This window comes from Pterocles gutturalis, unplaced genomic scaffold, assembly GCF_000699245.1.
Source record: "Pterocles gutturalis isolate BGI_N339 unplaced genomic scaffold, ASM69924v1 scaffold38293, whole genome shotgun sequence".
In the NCBI taxonomy this organism is placed as follows: Eukaryota; Metazoa; Chordata; class Aves; order Pterocliformes; family Pteroclidae; genus Pterocles; species Pterocles gutturalis.
Genome location: NW_010124340.1, coordinates 14,222 through 40,107, shown reverse-complemented (window position 1 = coordinate 40,107; position 25,886 = coordinate 14,222). Strand labels below are relative to the sequence as shown.

The 25,886-nt window shown below is 44.1% G+C and overlaps 1 protein-coding gene across 1 annotated transcript; it reads right to left on the bottom strand.

Moving 5' to 3' along the window:
• Positions 1-46: 46 nt before the first annotated feature.
• UNK (unkempt family zinc finger) lies at positions 47-22,830 on the bottom strand (the record flags this gene model as incomplete). The annotated part of the gene is made up of 16 exons (XM_010078232.1): positions 47-471; positions 880-1,137; positions 1,671-1,852; positions 4,698-4,886; positions 6,358-6,459; positions 7,564-7,738; positions 8,414-8,482; positions 12,750-12,950; positions 13,843-13,890; positions 15,206-15,348; positions 17,221-17,305; positions 18,292-18,409; positions 19,986-20,121; positions 20,253-20,383; positions 20,824-21,000; positions 22,621-22,830. Coding segments are annotated over 16 exons (2,380 nt in total), but the record flags the coding sequence as incomplete, so codon positions are not given.
• Between the last annotated feature and the right edge of the window lie 3,056 nt (positions 22,831-25,886).

Genomic DNA, 25,886 nt, shown 5'->3' with positions numbered 1-25,886 from the left:
GCAAATGGCCCTTTGATCTGTATTAAAAACAGCTCTCAAAGTTCCTCAAGAGTTAGAATTAGTGGGGCACGGGTGAGGGGCAGTTTAGATACGGGATGTAAAATATTAAAAAGTGCTCTGCAACTAATTTTTGTCTTATGTGTGTATGTGCGTGTGCGTGCATATATATATACACATACACAAACCTGCACATACACACACATATACATATATATATACACATACATATATATATGTACACATACATATATATGTACGTATGTATAAAGTTAAAAAGTTCTATACGATATGATTAGAACAAGTGTCCTTGGAAGGTCACGACTGGAGAGAGTGGGGCCTGTTGGGATGGCAGATGGGGCACTCGCCCTCCTCGGCGCACGTTTCACACAGCACTGCGTGTTGGCACGGTAACACCACCCGGTTCTCCTCCTGACACTTAAGGCATTTCACTGACTGCATCTGAAATACCGCCTGCAAGAAAGGGGGACAGGGCGAAACATTAGCATCAGTCACAAAGCAACAGGGCTCCCTCCCATCCTGTGCTACGCAGGCTGGGGAACAGCAAGGAGGCAGCAGGGGCAGGACTTGCAGCTGTCCACCCGTTCATCTTCTGAAGCAAAAGCAAAGCAGCACAGCGTGATGTCTTTTAGGACCTTTAGGATCACCAGAGCAACCCTGCTTGACTTAAAACTCTACTTTAGGCACAAAAACGATGTAGGTATTTTCCTGTAAGCTGGCTAAAACTCACTTTGGCTACATCCACATGGAATTGCTTTGATAGGCTTCTGATTTCTGGCTGCATTAAAGAAAAGGCAAAAAAGCTGCGATCTGTAGGAGCAGAGAGAGCAAGGCCCTGCCCTGCAAATCCCTGGCACTCACCTTATCAACTTTCTCCAGGTTTGCCCGCAGCTGCTTCTGGAGGGTATAAAGCGAAGAGAGCGAGAGCGCTTCCAGGTCAGAAAAGGAGCGCAGGAACTGAGGGTCCTGGCCTGTGTGGATCCTCTCCAGCTCCTCCTGCAGTTTCTTCACTTGCAGCTCCAAGGCTTCCCTCTGCTCCCGGGCCAGTTCACACTCCATGTTAGCTGTGTTGGCGCGATCATTTGCTTCCTCTGCCTCCTTTTTCCAAGCATCACAAGCCTACAAGTTCCAACAGAGAGGGGAAAAGAAGCAGTCTGAAAACTTGGTCAGCCACCAAGAGAGAATCCCAGGCAAAGATATCCATTTCCATACACTCTCAGCAGGAGCATGTTCTGTCCAATCTGCCCTGTTCCCAAATTCTGAAACATACTTGGAACTTCGCTTCAAAGCACTGCTCATTCCCGATACCCCATGTGCTTGGGCTGTGGTTCTACATATTTGGCTCACACCGTTAAGAAGATGAACTTTGCATACAGGCAAATTGTCACGGATCTAAGTCAACTGGCAGGTCTAAGAGACTGTCAAGCACTTCAGTGCATCCGTTATGACACCTGGCCTTGTGCTTCCAGCATCTGAACACATCAAGCACAGTGACTCAGTCCCTCTTTCCCAGGGAAAAGAAAGTATAAGAATGCTTAAGAGATCTGTAAAACCCACAGCTCTTCCCATCACCTCAATGTCTGGAAAGCTCCTTTTTTTTCTCCTACTCTTTTACACTCCCTAATACCTCCTCCCAGGAGTTGCCCAGGTACCTGTTTGGCTTGTTTCCAAGACTCTTCCCACTGCTTTATTGTGCCGTTGGCTTCATCCAGTTCTTGTCGTAGCCGTGCCAGCTCCGCAGCACCTGGACCTGACAGAAATGCAGGTGAGGTACTGGGCGAAAAACTCCCCGAAGCAAAGTGTTCCCATATGCTGCTGTTCATCCCATTTAAACCTGTTTCACAGGGAAATAGAGAGGGTTATGTCACAGGTGCTGGCAATCTCCCCATTTCCTCCCTACCCCTGTGAAATCCAGGATTCAAAAATGTGCACACAGGAAAGAGAAGATCACCTTAAGAATTACTTTCACCCCCAGGACCCAGGAGTCTGTCAGAGGGATTTTATAGAAGTTTCACACCATTAGGTCTCATCTTTAATAACACTGGGAGGACTCAAGAAACTGAGTGGAGGCAGCTTTTGAACCAGGCTGTTTTAAGAAGCATCTGTTTTACAGCAGAGCTGACTACCAGCTTGAATCTCCTTTCTCCTCTGAAGTGCTCACAACCTTCCCACTTCTCTGTGCAGCACAGCCACCAGCGCTGGCAAACAGACTGGCTCACACCGCCAGCCCAGGGGCTGCTTCCCTAAGAAAACTTCTGGTTTTGTCTCCTCAGCTTGGTGCTTAGAGGAGTCTCACTTCCCAAACAGTGAGACTAAAATGCACCAATGTCTATACTGTTTGCACAAGCAAGAACCAGCACTAACTGGAAAACAGTGTTTATAAACAAGTGGAGGCACCAGTATATACATCAGCTCCATCCCCTGCAGAGTTCTAGCATAAAGCTAGTGATTGGCACCAGAGAAGACTAACCAACCACTTCCCTATTTTAGCTCATTCAAATAATTTTTATTTTCAGGAAGAACTTGAAGAGTTAGGAGACAAAGCAGCAGAAAACACGTTGTAAACAAAACTGGCTATTTTTCCACAGACTCCAAGGTTTGTACTCCTTCAACTAAAAAAAAAATTTTACTTATAATAAGCATTCACTCTTTACACTCAGGGGAGAACTAGCAGGAGAAGCTCATACTGAGACAGAGCTACTGAGTGACACGGACTCTTAGGCACACAGATGAGTAGGAGCCCTTTAGTGGTGCCCATCACTGGGTGCGGACATTCCTACATCCAGCTGCATTTGACAACTCCAACCTTACAGCATCTGAACTGTGTCTGCAAGTAAGCCCTGGAGCTGAGGGCTAACCCAACACCACTAACTTCCCATTTAGTGCCAGCCAAGACACAAACAGCTAAAAAAAAAGCAGCTGAAAAATAGGAACTTTTCTTCAGGAAGGGCTTAGGTGCATTAACAAGTCATTTGTCAGAGCAACAAGGGCTCTTCACTGGCTCAGGCCACTTACCACAGCTCTATTTCAGCTACTCTGAAGCATGCTCGCTTGAGAGCAAGAAGTTTTAATGCAACCTGAATTCACATTTTGCTTTTAAAGCTCTAGTTCTCTTCAAAGGGAATCTAGCACCAAGCAGGATGCTGGCAAGCCATGAATTCTGCTGTAATGCTGACCAAACTTCTCTCGTCGTTTCTTTTTACTCTCTCTACCTGCTGTTCTCATTTTGCATTTTAACTAGCAAGCCCCTTTGCGGAATGCCTTCTCTGCACATTTTGCATCTAGCACAGTGGGAACTAGCCCAGGACTAGGTATTTTTAACTTAATTGCAATACAAATAAGCAGTAACTACACACACCGCACACACCAACTTATGTGCATTCAGCAAGCCACACAGCACAGACAAATTCCAGATTCCCAACTGCTAGGTTAACTAGATAGTTATCAAAACCTCAGTGAAAATGGTTTTATTACAGGAAAAGATATAACTTTTTTCTTAAAAATCAAATATTTAAATGCATTTGTCAATTTCTTGGATTTCTTTGGGGCTTTTGTTTGTATAACTACACAGTAAATACAAATATAACTGCTTAGCTTGTTTCTTCTGAAATTAAAAGCAGACCTTATCAGCAGATTTTCCTTTTCTTACTGAAATTGGGATGAACAGCCAGCCTCAGCACTAATTAATAGCAGACATACCCTCAGATGTCTCTTTTCTTATTACGGCAATTGTAAAAGCTGTTAAAGCCGAACAAACAGCAATCGCAAGGCACAGAAGCATGGTTTTGGCCCATGCAAACAAGGGATGCAGTGACACAGATAAATCCATGCACAAATAGCTTAGAAAAGCATGTAATCATTTCATTGGGTTAAGTGGAATATTAAAGACTAAAGTGTATCTCAAATTTGAAGAAGCTTTTATGTCTAGTATCAATAGAGAGAACTGATATTTACTGTTACTAACCAAAATCAGCAGAGACAGTGTCACTGTAGCCTTGAGCCCATCAAACAGTTTTATTTCTCAAGGTAACCCTGCATCTTGATAATGAAATAGATCTGTCCCCTCAATTCCCAGTTCTGCCTTATACAAAGCAATTTCTCATCCCTTCACAGTCCCTCATACAGGAAACAGATCCTGAAGAGGGATTAAAAAAAAGGAACAAAGGGGACAAAGCTGGAACAGTAACTTTTTGCAAAGCCCATACTGCAGAACTGCATGGAGAGTGCCAAACAGGAGAAAAAAAGTACAATGATGCAGGTCTGCTCCAGAGCTCCCAGAAGCCAATCTGACCTACATGCAGTCCCCAGGGCAAACTGCAGTCCCCACCTTACCTTAACTAACCAAAGCTGAGGACCCAACTCTGAGTTTTACGTAAAGTGAAGTCTCGGCAGGAGAAGGCATAGCTCTTTGAAAGGCATCATCAGAGCAAGTCACTTAGCCTATCTGTCTCTTTCTCAGCCTAGAAACACGGAAAGTAGTGGGAATTGCTCCCTGGTTCATAAGGTATCAGCTTATTTTTGGTAAAGCAGCTTCTCATACTGTTGCTGTTCTCATGGGAAGAAGAGATACACATGGCAGCAGTGAAATAATAATACATTAAAATTAAAGCTAACTTAAAAGAAAATACTTACATGGCACAGACAGGCATGTACATGGGACACACACACTGTGCATTTACCTAATGATCCATGAGAAGCTGATGTCCCCAGGAACGTGTTTTCTGATTGGCTTAAGTGTCCCTGGGGCTGATGGAGGAAATGCGATGAGAGGCTGACCGGTGGAGAAGGAGAGGCAGAGTGAAAGGAGGCAGAGCTTCCGAGGGAGCCGGGGATATTTACAGGAGCAGAACTTTGCAGCAAACTCCCACCTGGACAAAGAACACACAGAGAGGATGGCTGTGTATGATCACAAAGTATGGGCCAGAGCACAGTGCAGGAGTTCAGAGCAGAAGGCGTTAGCTTCCCTCTCTCCTTCCTAAGCCCCGCGGGATTCCCTCCATTTCTCATCACGTTTCATTCCCCTCGCAGCCTTTAAGAAGGGCACTGAAGCTGCTGTCCCATGAACCACGTAGGTTAAGACCCTCCAGAGTTCAATGCACTACTTGTTCATTGCCCGCAGCAACAAAAGGTTTTCTGAGCAGAGTTCAGTCCCTGTCTGTCCAGAGAAGATCAATTTGGTATCTGGTATTTCATTTGTAATGAAAAATTCTCTTCTAAAACACGTGCCTCTGCTTCTAATACTGCCAAACAACCTGTAGTGAGAAGACTATCATGCTGGGTCAGGTCATGATCTTAACCACTAAAAATCAGTGACTAGCTTTAGTCATTTTAGATTAAATACTAGATACTTGAGTGCCTGGATCTATCAGTAACAAAAACCACAAATAACCAAAAGCCCACTCTCCAAAGACATCACATTCCCTTACACAAGGGTCACTCTGTCTGCCACGCACAGATCCAGGGAGATCTCAGCCCTGCTCCCCACTCTCTCCTGATCTCCTTTCTCAGAAGCTCAGCAGGTAACACCCAGACCTGATGGGAACAGAGGGAAAGGCAGCGTGGAGGATCTCTAACCCACTGCAGATGTGCAGCAGGAGAAGCAGGGCTATCAGCAGACACGCACAGCAAACTCCCTGACCAGGCTCTTATCTTTGGGAGGGAAGTGGAAGCAACATTCTTTAGGGTTCCTTCCACAGGTCCCTTCCTCAATACAGCTCCAGGAAGACCACCAAGGTTAGCCCTCATCCAAAACCTGTCTTACACAGCAAAGGTACCCAGGAACTACAACCCCTTCCAAAAAGCTACGAGACATTTCATTTTTCCCTGGATGCTCATTAGAGGCAGGTAGAAGAGGCCTTAGCCTACCTCCGTGTATTAAAATGAGACAGACATTACAGGAGTCAAACCAGCAGACCATGACGACACTCTGTGACAGACAGATAGCATTACCGGGTCAGTGAGTTTCCTGTTACTGCGAGGGAAAGTGTTCTGCTTAAGATACAAATCACTGTGCTTTGGTCTGTTTTTAAAGGTATCAGATGCCTTCCAGACTCTATTTACACACTTAAAAAAAAAAAAAAAATTCAAGCAAGTCCCATTCAGTCTCACAAAACATCCCAAAGACACCTGGGCCCAATGGCAAGAACTCAGCTCTGCTAGTCAATAAGGGCAAGCTTTCACTTCAAAGATGCTCAGCGGTTGCCAGAGTTTGTTATAATTGCTGTTTTAACCAATGTTACTTTGGGACTGGTTTTAGAGCTTTGTTGGGCTGGCTCCACTGAGGTGACTGGGCAACACTGCTTGGCAGAAGATAAAGAAAGCTCTGTTGCTTTCATGTACCTATCATGATGCCACTCGTGTGGGGCACTGTGCTGCTGTCAAATGTCTTCTCCAGGGCAGCCACTCCGAATTCATTCAGGTCCAGGTCATCCAAGGCAGACTCTGCCAGACACAGAGGTACCAATTATGTTATAAAGGACCAACAACTTCAAGAGATAGGATGGCCCAAAGAGCCTACATGCAGAGGAGCCTTCGCTCTCTATTTGTCAGCCTGCACAGCCCTACTCTCCGCCCTGTGCAACGCTGTTCTCAAGTGGTTTGGCAGAACTGCCATGGGCAGCTTTTCAGTTCAGGTTCTTTTGCCTGATCTGATTTCTTTTTGTCTCAAAGTATTCCCAAATGTTAAACAAAATCAAAAATTTGATGAAATAACAGCAGTTCCCATAAGTCTTCCCCAAACTGCTCTTTCAAGTCTGTCCATAATACGCAATAACACTGGCTTACGACATGTCTGGGTCTGGCTTGTGCTTTGTCCCTGCTTTGCTGAAGAGCCACTAAGAAATACAAGGGAACACTTGAAAATCATCTCTGAGGTTAATAAAGAAAGCTTATGAATGCCTACAAGTATTACATCTATTTGAACATGCCTCATCACTAATCATGATCAATATAATTCCATCCCACACGTGCCCACTCATTTCTATTATTATTTTAATAAATTAGTGAGATCACCTCAGAAACAGTAGATAAAAAACACAACCAGGTGTCCAAAACACCTGTACCTATCTAAAAGGAGCGATTCTACCCTCTGGACTCTCCTGTTCTCCCTTTTCTTACAGCCTCTGTCCCACACTCTATGAAGGGCAAGTCCTTGCAATCTACCTGGTGGCAGCCCTCGCTATAAAATTGTCATTTAGAATGTAAGGGGTTGTAGCTGTGGAAAATGCCCCTCTGATTTCCTGCCTAGTCCAAGACCTCTTTTTCACTTTGACAGACCTAAAACTAAGGCCCTTTACACCATCTGACATTTGGAATAAGTGGCTCAGAGGCCTTCTGTTGGTCCCATGGGTGAATTTCATCCGTAATGACCTGCAGAAAACAGATGTGTCACAGTCACAGAAAAAGCTTACAGCTTCAGGAGTCTGCCAACACTGACAGAGATGAAAAATTGGAGTTCACTGCAACACCCACGCTATTCCAGTTCTCATACCTGGTGATCCACATCTGAGGAAGCCCTATTAGCGTAAGCAAAAAAGGCAAAGTTACCTATGACAGACTCAACGGTGTCACTGGTTGGGTAGAAAGGAAGGGCATTGGCATTCATGCCTGGTATGCTGCTGGTGCCGGCAGGGCTTGGTGGCGTTGCAGCCAGACTGGAGGTGATACTAGAGGAGATGCTGGATGTCAGTGGGCTTCCCACTGGGAGAATACCCAGTATGTCCTGAAACAAGAGTTTTAAAAGGCAAACAGGTAGGAAATAAAACATCTCGATAGGAGAATCCCTTCAGAAACATGCAGGATGAGCCAAAGATCAGCAGCAAACCTGTTCCTGCCTGCTTCCAACCTGACAGATGGCTGGTGCTACTACTGGGCTGGGGGCTGGGGAGAGATTAACAGCTTTTCTTTAATTTCTGCCGACTGTTCTTCTCCCCACCCCGCCCCCAGTATAACAAACATCCTTCAGGCTGTGCCTGAATTAACTCCTGTGACCCACAGGTTGGATGCAATCATAGGGATGGGTCACACAATTACTCACTCAGACTTAGTTCAGCACACGACTTCGAATCTGATATTAAATTCTCTTTGCCAAATCCTTGAACTTAGATGACTCCAGAGATCCCCAGCCCAATTTTCTGTAATTTGTAGACTCTCTCCAGAATGCTCCAGGCTTATGAATCTATCCTGAATTCACACAGGTCTAGCCATTCACAAATAACCGCTCCAGCAAATCATCCCATCTTCATAAAGTAATCCCTCAAGCTGCGCATCCCTAATGGTGTCTGGACTGTCATTTACTCCCTGCAGAGCTGTCTGGATCCACAGGGATTTCTCATGTCCTTGTCTGTGGCGGTGCGAGCACTGAATTTGGCTCAGAGCCCTGCTAGCAGTACCGTACCTGTTTGGGCTGTAACAACGGTTGCTCCTGGCTCCTGTGTTCCAGTGAGTGGGACTTCATTTTTGCTTGCTGCAGTACAGAAACAGAACAAAAGATAAGCAGAGGGATTAGCAGCAAAATTAAAAATGGCCAACTGCTGGCTTTGGAGAGGCCATGGGAAACACAGTCCCCTCCTCTCTTACAGCCTGCTCTGAGCACTAGAGAATTCAGAGAGTGAGAAAGCACAGCAAACCAAAAACATTCAAAGTGATTTGTTTTCTATACCAAGAGCTCACCCCTAGAGTTATGCAGACTTGTCACAATTACATTTGCCATCAATGCTGCTAGTAGTCCTCTGGTAGCACAAAGGACATCTTAAGGAACAAAATCAAAAATTTTTTTGTTTTGCTACAAATAACTCATCAGCCCTACTAGATATAAAAAAGAGACAGAAATGGTGGGAAGCACATTATATTTTTAAATTATGTAAACATTTTCCAGCTTTGGGAAAATGAAGTATGTAGATTATGTTTCCCTTTAAACTTTTCTAGCTCCCAGCTAGGATTGCAAAGTAACAATAAAGTGAGAACTAACATAATCAAAACTGATTTGTAAAAAAATCCTTCCCCCATCCATTAACATATAAAGCTCAAAGCTGTAAAACATAAGTGAGGTCAAGGCCATCTGGAATTACAAAACTCATGAATGGCAACATACACTTAGAATTCCACTATCCAGCCTAAAAAAATCATCTTAAGGACCTTCCAGTACTGTATCCTTAAGGGGTTATCAACCCTCTTGCCTCACAACATCAGTCAGTTCTGAGCTACCATAACCAGAGCTGGGCAGGAAGCCGCCTCTTGAGCCTGTCAGTGGGTAATGGTCTGTTCCGCAGGCTTGCTCTGTTCCTCCCATGCCGCTACATGCCTAAGGCAGAAGGAGATCAATTGCACCCGCCGGGCACAGAGAAAGAGCAAAAAGTGCTGAGAGTCAGGGCTGCTTGTTTACTCGCTCTCAAACCCACCCAGTCTGAATCAGAGACATATTCCAGGCAGAAAGTACGCTCAATCATTTTTATTGCAAATGCAGGAAGTCACCATCTCTGCAGAGGAGGTTCAGAGGCGACGTACAACAGCAGCGCCCGAGACGCCACGCTGACCTGATGTGATAGGCCTTGACTTTTTGGCTTAAACAGTCTTATGGAAAAGATACGCGATTGCTGGAGAGGGATGACATAACCAGACAGGCGAAAGAGCAGCGGAAGAATTCATCCCTTGGTTTTACTTAATTAAATCATTTTCTCTGCTCAGCTGTATGCCTGTGGGCAGATGGGGAGGTCAAAGTCTGGCAAACAGGCAGCTGAAATATAGATGCAAAGATTCTTCTGCGGTGGGTACCATCTCTCACGCTTCCCTGAATGACATACAGCGTGTTTACATACAGCAAAACTACCGCTGAACCGATCCCAGGCTTGTTTTCCTTTGTGTGCCACGGATGCGTTACGTTAGCACATCTGTGTGTGTCTGATAACACGCCTGCTAGATTATTCAACACATCCCTCCCCTGTTTGACACTCATCTGAACACAAGATGTGTTATCAACAGATGTCAGCAGCTAAAGGGAAAGCACATAGGCAGCCGTGCCCCTCCCCTGCCCCAGAGGCTTCCTGCCAATGTAGCTCGTGGCTCTGGTGCAGTTAAGTCTTACTGGAAGGTTTTTGTTTTTTTTCTTTAAGGAGGAGAAAAAGCGACCACATTGCTAAGCTAGTCCCAATTCCCACTGCCTTGAATTCACATAACACGAGTGAAAACCAGAGCAAACAGACTGTCACCACTAAGCCAGTCTCCTTTAGCTCTGAATAACATTAAAAAGGGCACACGTCAAGACAGAAATGCAAAGGGCAGGCTGAAATTCTCCAGCTTGCTCTGTTGCAGTCAGGGAAGAAAACAGGGGACATAAATCAGGAGTGAAACTGAATGTTTTCTGGCCAGCATGGAACAAACCTACTGTACTGTGTGTCAGGAACAACTCCCGGTTGTGGCACTCAAGCCCTTCCAGTGCAGCCAGCATTTTTCCAGCTTGCTAAATCTTTTGGGACTCAGGAAAAATATTTTTAGCTTTAACTGCTGGCTCAGCCTTACCACAAACTATGTGGAACCTTTTAATACAGAAGGTGCATTTTTCATTCTAATAAGATAGAAACTATTTGTACTAATTCTACAGAGGGAAAATGTCAAGCCTATTGCAGAGCGGAGCCAGAGTGTCTCTTAAGTTTTCAAATATCAGTGAACAAAATTAAATGTCTAGTTATTGGTCTAATTTACAAGGTGTATGCGAATCTCTGGTGCCCACTGCAGCCAAAGGGAATTAGAGAGGATTTTAAAAAGTAAAGTAATTATAGATTAAAATAAAATTAAATCAAGACACTAATGAGACACCTAATTTTGTCTGTAGAAGCCTAGCATAAGGCAACTGTGATTCCTTCCACCTATATATTAATAGCTATTTGTTGCAGTCATTTAACACAGGTTTTTGCTTAATTAAAGCCACATGATTAAGAAGCTACCTGAATACAGTATCTTTGTAGCACAGCCAGGACTTCAGACATAAATGTTCATCCTCTGCCCTGCTTTTAAAAGTCCTATTCATGCTCCATCCCTTTTCTCCTTGGCTTAGCCTCCTGCTCATTTTCTCCAAAGCAGGGCCTCCCTGGCACCCTGCCTCTGCTGGCAGGAAACAGGGGTTCTCTCGGTCCTTCAGCTTTGGGCTCACTCCTCCTTCGCAGCAGAGGCACCAGAGAACGAGCACATGTTTCTTCTTTTGTTTCTAAACAACTGCTACAAGCTGCTGTGCCTGCAAGAAGTGCCAGGATCACAGCATGGTCTGCTCTTCACCCCCAAAGACATGTTGCTCCGGTTTGAAATTCCCTAAGCCACATCCCCATGAAGTAAGACAGTGAAAGCATTTATAAGAAAGCATACATGCATACAGCTTAATCTGTATTTGTCACTAAATCATTTTAATTAGTCTAAACAGTGTTCAAGACTGGTCCAACTGCAAGGTTCAGTCATATTTTCCCAAAGTTGTAAAAACAAATAAAGCAAATCCACAGAGTCTGCTTCTAAATCCAACTACTTTATGCAAGATCTTGTCTGAACGGGATATTTCCACTGTTTTCTCTCAGCAGTGCAATATTAACACGGCAGTACAGGCTGATTAAGGCTAGCTTCTTTAATATTACAGACAAGAGTTTAAATGTAGACAGACTGAAAGCAGCATTTCTGGTCATCTCTGTTTTCAAGCAGCATAGACTAAGTATTTTTATTATTTAAAAAACAAAAACAAAACAAACCAAACAAAAAAAACCCCAAAAAACAAACTTGTAGGAAATATTCTTGCAGGCACCTCTTCATAAAAGTAGTTATTCCTTCCCCTAAATTGAGACATTGTCCTATTACATATACAAACCCAGCGAGGAGTAAGAACTGAGACACAAGCTCAGTTGGACTCAGCTGACTCGGAAGGGATGGTGCAGAGAAACTATTAATTGTAACATCAAAAATGGAAATTCACAATAAGAAGTTGACTGTGGAAAAGCTCATGTGTGGCAGAAGAGATGGAAGAGGCCGTTGTAGGCTTAGGGAGCAGTCTGAACAGGGCATGACACCAAGATGGAGAGGACTGAGGGAGCAGAAGGCAAGACTGGGATATCCAAAAGGGGTAAGAGGGAATGTCATTAGAGATGTGGGATCGGTGAGGCTGCAGAGGGTTCTTCAAATGAGAATGAGGAATTCAAATGTCATACAGAAGCCACAGGAGAGAGTCAAGGATCAGAATGATACAGCCAGAGAAGCAAGGGACAACTAACACGACGTTTTCAATACATCGGAGAAATAAATGGTGAAAACGGAAGACAAACCAAGTCATGGAGATCAAAGTAAGAGTTCGGAGTGAGCACAGAGAAGGAAGGATGAGTTTCCCTGAGACAATACAGCAAAAGAAACAGCAACTCTTGGCAAGGACCTAAGTATGGGTGGAAAAAAAGAGCAAGAAGTGATGTGTGGGAAGCTACCCAGGGTCAACACAGGACAGAAGTTGTGGGGGATCAGGAAAACAAGCAGCAGCTCGACTTCTACAAACTGAGTGTGCGATGGCAGCTAGGCAGACAAGAACAGATGCAAGATGGAAGAGACTGGAAGGGAGGCTGAAAGCAGCAGCAAGGATCTGAGAACTGTGAATGAGAATAGTGCTTTCTCATTTTTATTAACTGAAAAATAAAAATACATTTAAGCTAGACTGGGCAATTTCTCATTCTTCCTCATCCCCCCTACTCTTCCACCCAATATTCCCTACTAACCTGGCATTTGAAACTCTTCAAATACTCGGCCCCCACCTGATCTTCTCGCTCAAACCCTGGTGCTTTCTTGTAGCTGCCGGCTGCTGTTACTGAGTCTGGAGGAAAACCAATGGTCTCCAAGTTGTGTGGCTTTCCAATGGCACCAGGAGGAGACCCACATATATTAGATGGGCTTCCGAGACTGCTGTTCCTACAAAGAATCTAACAGAAGGAACAAGTGTCAGGAGCACAGCCAGCCAGTAGCAATGACTCAAAGAGGAGAGACATCCCACGGAAGAGCTCATTCACTTCACTGTTTGTGCATCGATTATACTGACAGTCAACACAAGCATACAAGCTTCCAGGGAACAGTAATTAAAAACCAGGAAGAAGCTCCAGTAGATACTGGATTTATACAGTCCCACAATCATGATTTTACTGCCATTGTACTGGAGTGCAGTCTTATAACAACCAGCCTACAGCTCTAGTGACATTTATTCTTTCTGAGCCTCAAAAACCACGACTGATCAAGTTTCCAAACCTGATCAAAACTCTCTTCACTTTCCTCAGGCTACAGTGGACCCTGTCTGCACTCTGAGCAGGAGCGTGAAACCTGGGAAGGTGCTATGGCAGTCAGAACAACCAAGCATATCTGAGCTACATGTAACACTGTCTCTTTTGCTTTCCAGTTGGAAATCTGAAAGTTTTAATGCAGGCACAAGCCAAGTATCAAGAGCTGCATTAAAAAACCCAAGGATTTCCAACAGTTCCATTCTTTGGACTAATACCAGGGTCACAACCACATGCAACAATGCTAGTTTTGCACTGTAGATGAAGCCACAGACAGCAGCAAGGGAGATTAAGAGAAGTTTTAGAGAAAGCGCCTACCTGGATCAACAGGGATATCCCATTTCTCTGGGACAAGAAATTATCTGCCTGCATTGGCAAGTGTGACTGCTTCAGACAACATTTACACAGCTACTGCTACCACAGATTCAAAAGTGGCACAGTCTGGGCTGGCATTAGAAAGGAACATCCTAGAATGTTTTGATTTTATTTTTATACAGACATTCTGCTGTCCACGCTTCCCTACAGTCGCAAAGATACTACTCACTGTGGTGGAGGTGGGGCTAGTTGGCAGAGTTCCTGATTTATTCCACACCTACAGTACAAATACAAAACAGAACAGGCCACGTGAGGCTGGCTGCTAGAGGGACCTTTTTCTCTGATTAATTCATCACGTAAAATGATCCCCAGCAAAACCATATTTGTTTGCAAGCTACATGCAGATGCCCCGTGGAGTGATGAAGTCACAGAAAGACATGTGTTGCCATTTGGCAGATATCCAAGGATTAGGAAAGACTATTTAAAAGACTAAGAGCTCGAGATAAAAAAAGACCTAAATGGTCTATTAAGTGGAAGGTATCTTCAATTTCACTGCAGTTTTCAGAGAATTTAGATGATACATTCCTAAGATGAAGGGGTTTTGTTTTTCACTGCTTTCCACAGGGTTATTTAGTGAGAGAAAAATATTATGTCCAGATTTTTCATGATCTGTTTGGAATTCTAGCTGCAGTCAAATTCAGGAGAACTATGAACTGCTAGGTTGGCTTTGGCACCAATAAAAATCAAACTACTGGCTTTTCTTTTCAAAGAAGGGGAATAAGATACAACAGAGGTCCTAAATGAGTTCACCTCATTCTGACCAGTTCCAAATGAGTTAAACTCACGTTATTTTACCTTCTCAGAACCTCAAACAACCATTTGAAAAGGTTACACACCTTATCAACAGTAGTGCAAACAGGAAAGACTTAACGAATGAAACCAAAAATATCTCAAAAATGAAGTGGCCTAGCATTCCATGGGCTCCTTATCTGTCAGTGTGTGTCTGTTCAGCATTTAAAGATCTCCCTTCTTGTATGGACAGCCAAAATGAAGTACTAACAACAAGCTGGGACTTTACTTAAACAGGGTCCAGAGTTTAGTTATCTCCAGACGTAGGAGAGGGAGGGAATCAAGGATATCCTATAATGCAACACACAATATGCACAGGCTAAGCCTCTGAGATTACATATGTAAACAAACTCGACTGTAGTTATGTACTTTAGATGTTATTGGCTCACAGCCTTTAACGAGAGCACTTGGAAACTAAGTCCAACATGGACCTCCAGACAGGAAGGAGTTGGACTTCATGTGCGGATGTATTCCACTTTCCTGAAAGTACACCAACAAACCCTGCACAGAAAGGAAGGCTTAGGAATTTTATAGGTGAGAGGACAATATTAAAGCCACTGAACTGTATGTTCCAAACAAACAGATCCCTCTAAAAAGTGTGGAGCTGAGATCTAAAAGAAAAATGCCACATCCTTTGGGCTTTTGGATACTTAAGATTTCTCTTCTTGGGAGACAGAAGTACAGTGACTCAGACAAACCCAGATTTTAAAATATGGACAAGGCTTCCCCATGGTGCTACATACATTGCTAAGGTCTGGGGCATGTGGACTGGAAGGGCTGACTGGAACAGAATCGCCAGCTGCCGACGGCATATACATCACAGGGCCTGTCTGTGTTGGGCTAGACACAGCCGAGGATTGCTGTAAATCTTCACTGAGTGCAGGCTCTGGAAGAAATAAGGCACACAGAACGTTACTCAAAGCTGTACAACTGCAATGGAGCACAAGATGTTTAGAAACAAGAATACCTAGATATTGTTGAGAGAAGAAACATTCCACAAGCACCTACTTATAAGTACAGAAGCAAGGAGAAACCTTATCTGGCAAATGACTACTGCTTATCTAATATTCCTTACATTATTACTGTCATCACTTGTACACTGTGCTGCTCTTTAGTCCATTAACACTGTTCCGGAATTACCCTCCCTGCATGAATTGTGCGTTATTCATTTAGCTGACTTGAACTAAGCAGAGCTTCCTTCATTGCTAGGCACATTGGGTGTATTATAATTAGCTGAGGGAGATAAGTTTCCATCTGTGCTCAGTACAAACAAAAACAAAGTAATGTACATAGGAAGGCATACACGAAAGTCTCATTGGCTTGGAGGGTAAAGCAGAGATGCTGTAGACTTGTAGCACTGACATCTAACACAACTCAGCATCTTTACAAAATTATATAACAGACACTACGCCTGTATCGCAATATCTTTAAAGTACAGGTTTCAACACACTGCTTGCTAACAACCAGCAAAACTCATGCTAAGAGTGGAGATAATAAATGGACTCCTGTTATTTTAACTGAATTAGGCCCTCAGTGTTCACCTTACTAAAAAAGGACTAAAAGATACAATTCCATAAGACAGCACAAGAAATAACCGGGCTGGAATGACCCAAGTGCCACAGAGTGTTACTCTGCCTTTAAAGCAGTATAGTTATCAAGTACAGTAATCTTGTTAGGAATAAGGCATCTCCTAAACAAAAATACTATGTTATACACAGGGGAGTCAGCTAAACACTGTTTCTTTATCAAGACTTCATCCTCCTTTAAGCTTGCTGGATCATACTGTGTAGTTGCACTACTGTGTTTCGGGCCATTAGAGCCCACAGCTCGAGCTATAATTACTGCTTGTCGACAAGGCTTCCAATAAAAGGAACTGCATAACCTGTAGGGAATTTACTCTCACCATTCCTTGACAAAGGCAGCAATTACTAATTCCACCATTTACAAAGGATAATCAAATAACAAAGAGATTTGCTCAAGGCCGTGTAGCGAGTCAGCATCAGAACCGATCTATAACAGTTCTGAGTAACCTGCTCTAATTGCTGCAAATTCAACAGCGAGACTGGAGGGCAGAAACTGAGTAGCAGCCACAGGACCAGGAGCTAAACATTTATCTCTGAATATTAGTACCCATGTGAATACAGAACTCCCGTTACCAAAACAGCATCCCTAGTTTACAGATGATGAAGGTGAGGACTGAAATAATGCCCTATAAATCAGGGAGCTAGTGAGAAAAGAGGATTGGAGGAAAAGCAGATAAAAGCTGCTTATTTTTCTTCTCCAACCTGACTTAAAGATTTAAACTTGAAGCAAAACTTCACAAATAGTAAAACAGTATTTATTTTTTTTAATGGATCAATACATTGTCTATAATCAGCAATGTTATCCTCAGGTTTTCAAAATACAACACTTTGCAATTCAGGTAGGTACAGTTCATCCACATCCAGAAGAGAAGCAGTTCTCTCTGATCCAGTCCTCTGACACACAGAGGACTGAGGGAGGGGGAACAGAGGGAGATACTTGGAGAGACACTGACGTGAGCGCTAAGGGCTGAGTCCTACAGACTACCTACTGCCTGCAGCTCTGCCAGCACCTCCCACACTAGCATGGTTTTATAGGAATTATCAAAGTTAATACTTTGTTTTTTAAAATCCTCCACAGAAGCTCTAGTTTAGCAGCCCTATATTTTAAACTATCTTGGCCAGAAGCTCTCTATAGCTCAAATATCCATGAAAGACAAGAGAAGCAGCCCACGTACGTTCTACGTGTGCAAAGGCACAGAAGGGTCCTCGGGGACAGCTGCCAGACTGCTGCATATCATTGCACTTGGTGGATTTGTAGATCTAAGGATGGGAAAAAAAAAAGAACAAAAAAAACCCAGACATGAACAGGAAAAAACAGTGACCAGCAGCCCAGGTACAAAAGTACTATGAAGAGACTCAACAGCAAGATAGGGAACACAGACAGAAGGCATAAAGTCCAGCAGAGTTCAGGGCGACCATTTCAGCACTTTGCTTCAAAGAAAGGAAAACCCACCACAGTCATGGAACCAACAAAATACACCCATCACAGCCAGCGCTCACCCAAAGATCACCCCATCACACATCAGCTCACCCAGAGACCACCATTTGCCATAAAGTCCCTGAGCCTCACTGGAAGCTCCATGGATATTACAAATGGTAAAAGGTAGGAAACAGCTGACAGGTGACAGCACAGAAGGTTACAGCCACGTTTGCAAGGAAAATAAGAAACCATTGACAATGATTGTAGGAAATGGATTATTCCCCTTCCCCCCAGTTTGACAGGCGGTGACAATGGTTACTTTGCCGATACGGGCCCAACAAAGCTTTTCAACACTGTAACACGAAGCAGACTAGAATAAGGTCTTAATTACACTTTCTGTAAGGATACTGGAATGCCCTGGGCATGCTCACAGCTAAGAGCTTGGTGGTTTTTAGCACCAGTTCGTGGCTATCTATGGTTTAGTGCGATTATCATCAACCAAGAATTTTTCCTCAAGGAACCAGATGCTCTAGGCTCACCTGCAAACCCACACCGTGCTTTCAAAAGGATCCCTGTACATGAGACTGCTCTTACACTCGAGTTGTCCCCTACTTTTTTTACCTCCTCCCATACGGTCTACCTAACAAAAAGGCATCCCTGTCAAGCAGCTGCATTTCAGCTTCCTTCCAACACGCAGTCTGTACCCCAGGACCACACGGCAAGCAGCCCACACGCTCTCCCAGCTGGCACACTGATTTACTTCGTAAGACTGGAATGGTTCCGCTTTTCTAGACAGCTACCAAATGGAGCGAGCAGGTTACCGTACCTCTGGATGGAACTGCTGTTCTGTGCGAGTGTGGCAGTATTGGCATGAGTCTCCATTTTCACACTTACTGGGATCTCCCCACTCGTCTCCATGTTTCACGCTGGGACACGGCGAAGATCTGTGCCAATAAGGTAGCAGGAGATGCATCAGACTCACAGGTGTGCTTTGAGCTTTGCTTCCTCAATGGGGAGGCAGGTTTGGCTGCCCACCCACAGCTGTACAATCTGTTTGGCTGGCTGCTGCTTCCCCAGCCCCCACCCTGCTGCTATTGCATCTTTTTCCCCTTCTACCAATTTCCTAATGACAGTAACATGGCTTAACTCTCCATCTGAAACAGAATACAACCTGAACCAACAGAACAATATTAGCAGCTGATGTGATTAGTGTCAGAGATGCTGGGTCTGGTTTCTGTTTTGGAACTGTACATTCATAGAAAGCTAATAAGTTAATTGGCTAATCCTAAAACACATAATACCCTTACAGCGGTATGTTTCCAGGGTTATAGTATGGCCATGTGGAAAAGAGGCTGAGTCAGGTCACTGGGGAAAAGGCAAGTCCATTTTCTTTCTCACAGCCAGAACAGTTCTTTTTCCCAGTTCTGAATTTTTGCCGTGACCTACTTCCCCTGCTCTTTATGTTCTTAACCATTCCCTCGAACAACAGCAGAGGGAAGCAGATAGCAGCAGCAGACGCCTGCATGAAAGGCAGCCACATCAGCTGGGGGTGGGGAAAGCAACACAGAAGTGAGGGGAGATCAGGAGGGGAGAAGCTTTCACCTCTTCCCTCCCCAAAGGGCCCAGGCAGGGCCAGAAAGCATATAGCTCCTGCCTGAAGACTGGCTTAGTGTTTCTGTTTCTCCTGAAAGCGTTGGGATTACTGTTCCTTTGGTTTTTATTTGTTTTCTTTTTTAAATATGGGATTTCAGTGCCAATTCAAAAATTTCTGTGAATGGTGGGGGTGGGGAAGGGAAGTGAGGACATCCATGGTATTTTCTCTCCTGGCTTTCTGGTCTGCTCTTATGTTTTTCAAAAAGGAACTAAGGAAAAGCCCCACTGAGAGCACAACAAAAGCTCTGTTGTGTTGGAGGAAATGAGGGCCTATAACTTGGATGAAACGCGTTCAGGGAGATGCGGCATGCTGAAAAAATCCAGCGACAGCTGAGTGACGAGAACACCCTGGTGCCTCAAAAGCAGCGTCTTTAGCAGTTGGTTGGGAATGCATGTCGAGCTACAGCACTGCTCACACTGTGCCTCACAATCCCCATCACCAGGCACACACAGCAAGCAGCTTGATGATTCTGAACCCTTTAACCATGAAAACACTGCTGCCTGAGTTTGTTTCTAGATGGGGATTAAAACATTCTTTTGTTTTCTTTTACCTGCACTGCCTTCTAAAGGAGGAGTTTATACAGTACGGAGAAGCCAGACACAGGTTCTGTTTGCCATAAAACCAGAGTTGTAATATGATTCGGCAACAGTAATTTATTAGAGATACTGGTTCCTATATACAGCAGAACTCCTTTAGTTTGTAACCCTGTCTCCTAGGCAGAAATAACAGTCCATCACATCCGTCAGCACAGGCCTTGGAGACACACTAAAAAACTATCTACTGGACAAAATCCTAAATCCGTCATTACAGATTTCTACTACACCTCACCACTCAGCTGGGAAACAGAATATCCAGGACCACGCTACCTGTATTTGTGTTTTCTTGGGCTTCTTCTTCTGTCTTTGCTATTGTGGTAGTAGGGACAGGCATAACCCTGGCGACAGAGGCGGGGGGGTTTCTTACATTGCTCTGTCTTGTAATTTCCCAACACATATGTTGTATCTGCAAAAGAAACAACCAGTTAGTGGGAGATGACCATGATCTGCATTTAGTGTACAGAATTTTTCGACAGGAGCAAGTACTTCACAAACACCAGACTTTCCCAGCCCCCACAGAGCCTAAGTGACACTCACCTTGCCACCTTGGCTCCTCACTGAGTATTTTCTCTATCATAGCATGGCTAGCAGCGACGGCAGACTGACCCTCTATGCCACCTTCTGAAGTAGTCTGACCATTCTGCAAAGCCTCCATCGCCTGAAGCTCCCTTCGTGGATGGATTTAAATAAACATACAGAGCAGATGAAGAGACAAATAAATGTGTATAAAAACTGACACACAGGAGCGTGGTAACAATTCCTAAGTGGGTGCATTGCATTCGTGCATTTTTTGTCAGAACGTCTTTAGTTGAACAGCAACTGCAATACCTGTTCTTCACTCCCTGGGAATTCCAGATACACTATTTTTACCCCCCATCAGACTCGAAACCACAGCACAACTAGTTTAAAGTGTGCTCCCTCCCTTCCCCCATTTTGAGTATCCCCCCTGGAGATTTTGTAGATTTGCCTTATGAGGAAGGGAGGGATATATCATCATTACTCCAACACTAAGCATTTCACACTGAAGCAGCACTGTCTTTCGGTCATCTGACTTCTCACCTGGGTCCAGAAATTACCCTTTTCATCCAGAGCCCCAACCTCAACCCACCTGATGTCATACACTGGAGAGCGTAGGTCATGGGGCCCATGAGCAAATGCGCAGTGGACTCCGTTCTTTGTGCAGTTTCCCTTGGAGTCTGTCTCATGAATGCAGATTCCAGTTTTGTAGTAGCGCAAGTGATACCTCCTCTCGGTGTCTCCAGTAGTTCTATGCAAGAAGGGGCACCTGAGGTACAGAGGAAGAGACAATGTTTAGTCGCACAGGTGACGGATTCAACACTACCAGAATATGTATTGCCAATACATGATGCTGCAGTTGACAATACCTTTGCTAACTCTGCCCCTTCTCTTATGCTGTGCCTTCCAAAGCTACACAGAACCCCTAAACCTGTCACTAGTTTCCCTCTCACAAAGACAACTGGATTATTAGGCCAGCAGCAGCTTATTATTCTAATCTAGTGACTGCTGGGGATCTGGAAAAGAGCAAGGACATGTCAAGGCATTCTCATATACTAGCCATGACGGAAGGGACATCCCATGGCACATACCACTTCCTCAGCAGCCCATCCAGACTTCGTGCTTTTTCCTGCTGATGTACCCCTACAGGGCTACCACAGTCTATCTATAGCCAGACGCATCTTTTATGCAGAGCACAGGACAAGGAGAATTGTAACACTATCATTTCAACTCATGTTTTGTTTCCCCTCTTAGGCAAAAAAAGAACAATCTACACTGAGAAATAAAAAAAAACCCCAAGATGGAAAGATGGAATAGGTAAAGTTTAGATACTGCAGCATCAAGCTAAAAACACAAATCAGCAAAGAGTTCTGAGATAGCAACAGTTTCCATCCACTGAGTTTGAGCCAGATATGAATGAGTGATCTAGAAGCCAAAGCCCCCAAATATCCAATTTCCAGTCCCTTCCAGTTCTCTTCTAACAAGGAAGAAAGTATTGAAACTGAGGCTTCAGAGGCTGGGCAATTATTCCATTCTGCTGTAGTCACAAGATATTTACTTGATTGGAAAAAAAAAAAATTGTTTTCCTGATAAATAGCATTTTTCTGTGTGTTTACACTGGCATGTCGAAACAGAACTGAAACTCCATCTTTCTATAACATCTCTATACAAAACATCCCTTGTATTTGACCACAGTTTGGCTATACTATTTATTCTTCCATATCTGTCACATGGCTAAAGTTATATTCCTGGGTTAACCCTTTAATTGCTGGAGTCTGCCACATGCACAGGAGAAACACTTTCATCTCTGCTCCAGTTAAACTTACTGCAGCCACAGGGAGAGAAGACCTAACAAAACCAACTCCTCCTCATGTTGCCTCATTCTGGGTACCTGTCATTTCCCTACTGGCTTCTTAAAAGCTTGGGAAGATGAAACAAACTGGCAACTAACTGATAGGATTTTAAAAGACTACGATAGATAATTCAGGGGGCAAACTAGTGGACAACACTCCTCCTCTTTCAGCAAGCTGTTAAAAACTAAGCTACCCTACTAGCGAGCACGGGCTACTATTTAATAGTCAGGGATGTATGGGAACAGAGCCTTTCTGAGCTCATTCACCAGCGGTGAATTGAAGATGCCAAGGCTCATGAGGAGAGGGAACGATGCAAGAGCTGAATTCCCATCTAAGTCAGCCTCCGTATCATCTCTGCAGCAGGCCTGGAGCACATGGGTTGCTATTACAGCGTCTACATCTGTTCTCATGTTACGTATGTTACAAAGCTGCTTTACTGCTGACTTGCCCCATCTCTACAAGAACTGGCTGGAATCATCACCTGGACTGATCCCAAAAGCCTAATGCCTGAAAAGCAGGGTGAAGCCTTTACTTACTCATCTCCTTCTGGGCAGATTCCTGTGGTCTCGTCATACTTGGTACAGTAAATGTCAGGGCTGTAGTTAAATGTACCATCCCGGCGGCGGATGGATCTGCGACGACGCTGGTTGACAAAGTGCCAGTGGAAGCAAGTGTAGGGCCGGTGCTGAGTGCACTTGTGCTGCACGAAAAGAGGGCACTGCTCCGTGCGGAACTCCTTCAGGTAACTGCAGGCAGAAACCCAACAGCAGGATGTTAGGAACCAGGATGCTGGTCAGAGGCACCCCATCACCCCACAGAGTCCAGACCAAACTGAGTCGCATCTATCAGAGATGCTGCCTGTCCTTCCTGCACCCTCCCCTGCTTTCGTTCTCAAAAACGGAGCCTGGAAGCTGCTGGTTGTCTGAAATGTGAAGATGCCAGTTACCAGACCAGTTAACACAAACATGAATGCTAACGATGGCTGAAATCACTTTCTATGATGCCTTTGGCATCATTTTGAAAAGGCTTTTCACAAGTTTAGAAAATAGTTTGTGAGAAAACAGAATTTTTAAGTACCTTTCTATCCATTTCTATCTCTAAATCTGAGACCTACCTGGACAAAAAGGGGTTCCCTCCCTAAAAGATCTATGTTTAGTCAAAAAAAAAAAACAAAAAAAAAACCCCACAAAACCAAAAAACAAAATGAAATATACTTCCTTGGAGCCATGTTTAAAGCTTCAAGTTACTGAGAGAGAATGATTTTTAAAAGCCTCTTTCATGCCTTGTTCTCCTGGTTTAACTCAGCTTCTTCAGTACATGGTCAACTATGAAATTAAAATTAATCAATTTCTCTTGTGTAATCTTGTAAATTCAGGACTTGCTCTTGCAAAGTGGGATAACTATCCTCAAACTCCTGCATGTTTATGTTGCTTTATTTTTAATATGTACTTCTCTGACAGTACGTGTCTTCTTTTATCCCGAGAACTAAAGAAGTCACCAGCTTTTATTTGTGACACTAATAACAGTCTCTAAACCCAGATTGTAGAGGATTACAAAATGGTTTAGATCAACATAATGATCTGACTGTGATCTGTGTGTAGGTGCTTACAAAATCCACACCGCCTGAAACCCACTAGCTGCCCTGTATTTATAGGGAACATACGAAGAGTTCAAGTAGCTCAGACCCGAACCCCACTGGGGTCACTCTCAGAGACACCTCCAAGAACACCAGAGAGCCCAGAGCAAGCAGACGTGGAATATTTGCCTCCCACAACAAGTCACATACTGGTCTCTTAGATTCAGAGGTCAGTTTAAACAGCGAATAACAAAATTTGTCAGTCAGAAGAAAAGTGCTGGTATTCTGCTGGAAGTAAGAGATGATGTAACAGCAGATACGGACGCATTCCGAGTTCCATATGTACTCCAGGGCAACAAAACCGAGTGTAGGAATTTATCAAGTATTCATTCCCATATTGGACAATCTTTTTATTGTGTTTCTAAACAAACGGAAAGATGCCTGATGCCCAAAGATGTCTTTACAGATAATATCATCATGCTGGATTCATTCTGAAAGCAACATCTGTAAATAAAGCTTCCTTTCTTCTTTCCCCCTGGCTGAAGAGAAAGCCTCAGGAAAATGCACAAATTCAACCAAAGGGGTTTTATTTGTTTGCTGTGAAGGGAGAGTATCACTGACAAGAGCTTTCCTACATTGGATTTTGCAAGCACGAAAGGATAAAAGATCTTCCTCCTCTTCAGCCTCCAAATACACGAGACTCGCAGGTTCCACTGCTTCGGATCCGCGAGCGCTCAGGGCTGAAGAGCCTCGGCAGCCGGCTGGAAGCCCTGTGCAACCCCAGCCCCCCTGTCCCCTGCAGCCCAGCGTGGCTGGAACAGCATCTGCACTGGGGCCCAAGGCTCAACATCAGAAAAACTGGAGCCAGCGCAGAAACGGGTCTGTTTGGAGTAGGTGAGGGCTAACAACATCACTTTGTTCTTTTTCACTTTTTAAAAAGCCGGCTCCATTCAAATGGAGATCCCTACTCCAACCACAGCAGCAATTCATCTGCAAACTGCACGTCACAATCAAATTAATCCATGCTTGAAAAGCTTTCCAAGCTGTTGGACCAAGTACAATTGTAAAAGGTGGAATGCCACAGATTATTTTATCTTATCAGCGCGCTAATAAGACTTAGAACAAAAGTGACTGTAACATTCAGGTTAGAAAGTGAATTAAGCAAACTGAAGGAGCATGATACTTAGACTGCTGTCTGGAGATACTGCGCAGCCACCAGCCAGTCCCTTCCACCCGTACATCTCCACGGACACCCTAGAGACAGGAGGTTTACGTTACTCCCATTTTACATATGCAGAAGCTGCAAACCAGCTGGCTACATGTCCAGCCAGTATCATACTGCAATGGGAGTCAGCAACACAAACCAAGAGCGTTTAAACTCCTCCATCTTCACCAGAGTGAGTCCTGGGCTCAATCTGAAGAGCAGCATCTGGTCCCTCTTCAATGGTCTGGACACTGAGGGGAGGCATCGGGCCTCAACAACCCGGGTACAAGCCCAGCCCTCCAGACTTGTAGCGACAGGCGTGTATGAAACACTTAAAAACCCAACTGCATGATCAACCAAGCCAAAACAGCTTCCTTTTACCAGCACAGCTTAAAAACCTACACACTGACTAGGGAGCTCAGTCTCTGGAGTGTCAATTGTTGCTGAAGAGCATTTGAAAATTAATTGCATTTCATGATTGGTTAAACTCCCTGGAGAAACATTTATTATAATGTAAATGAGAGATAATTACATAAGTAAATGGTTCACCTGAAAAGTGTTTAACACCTAACTTGCTTCATCAGAAACTCATTCTTTAATGCTGTCTATTAAATAAATGATCTCTCGCTCTTAATTTCAAAGCAAGTCCTGCAAGCAGGTACCATTGAGCTCCGCACATATTAACCGCGCACGATCACCTCTGCAATCAACCCAGCGGAGGAAAAGGAGAGTTGTCACATTAACTCAGTCATTTCAATCACTGCTTTGGGTTTTTCTTTTTTCAAGCCACTACAACATTTTAAATCACTCTCCCCCACAATAGCCTGAATGGTAAATTGCCTTATAGCCCTTTATTTTCTTGATCCATGAAGTGAGCTTTGGCTCCTCTGGGAGAACATGGACCACTCAACCAGCCACTTTGTATTAAAATATATGAAAGGCATCTAAAGCACATGTGTTTTGGGAACACAGAAAGGATACACAGACCGCACTACCGCAACGTGATGGCTCACAAACCAGAA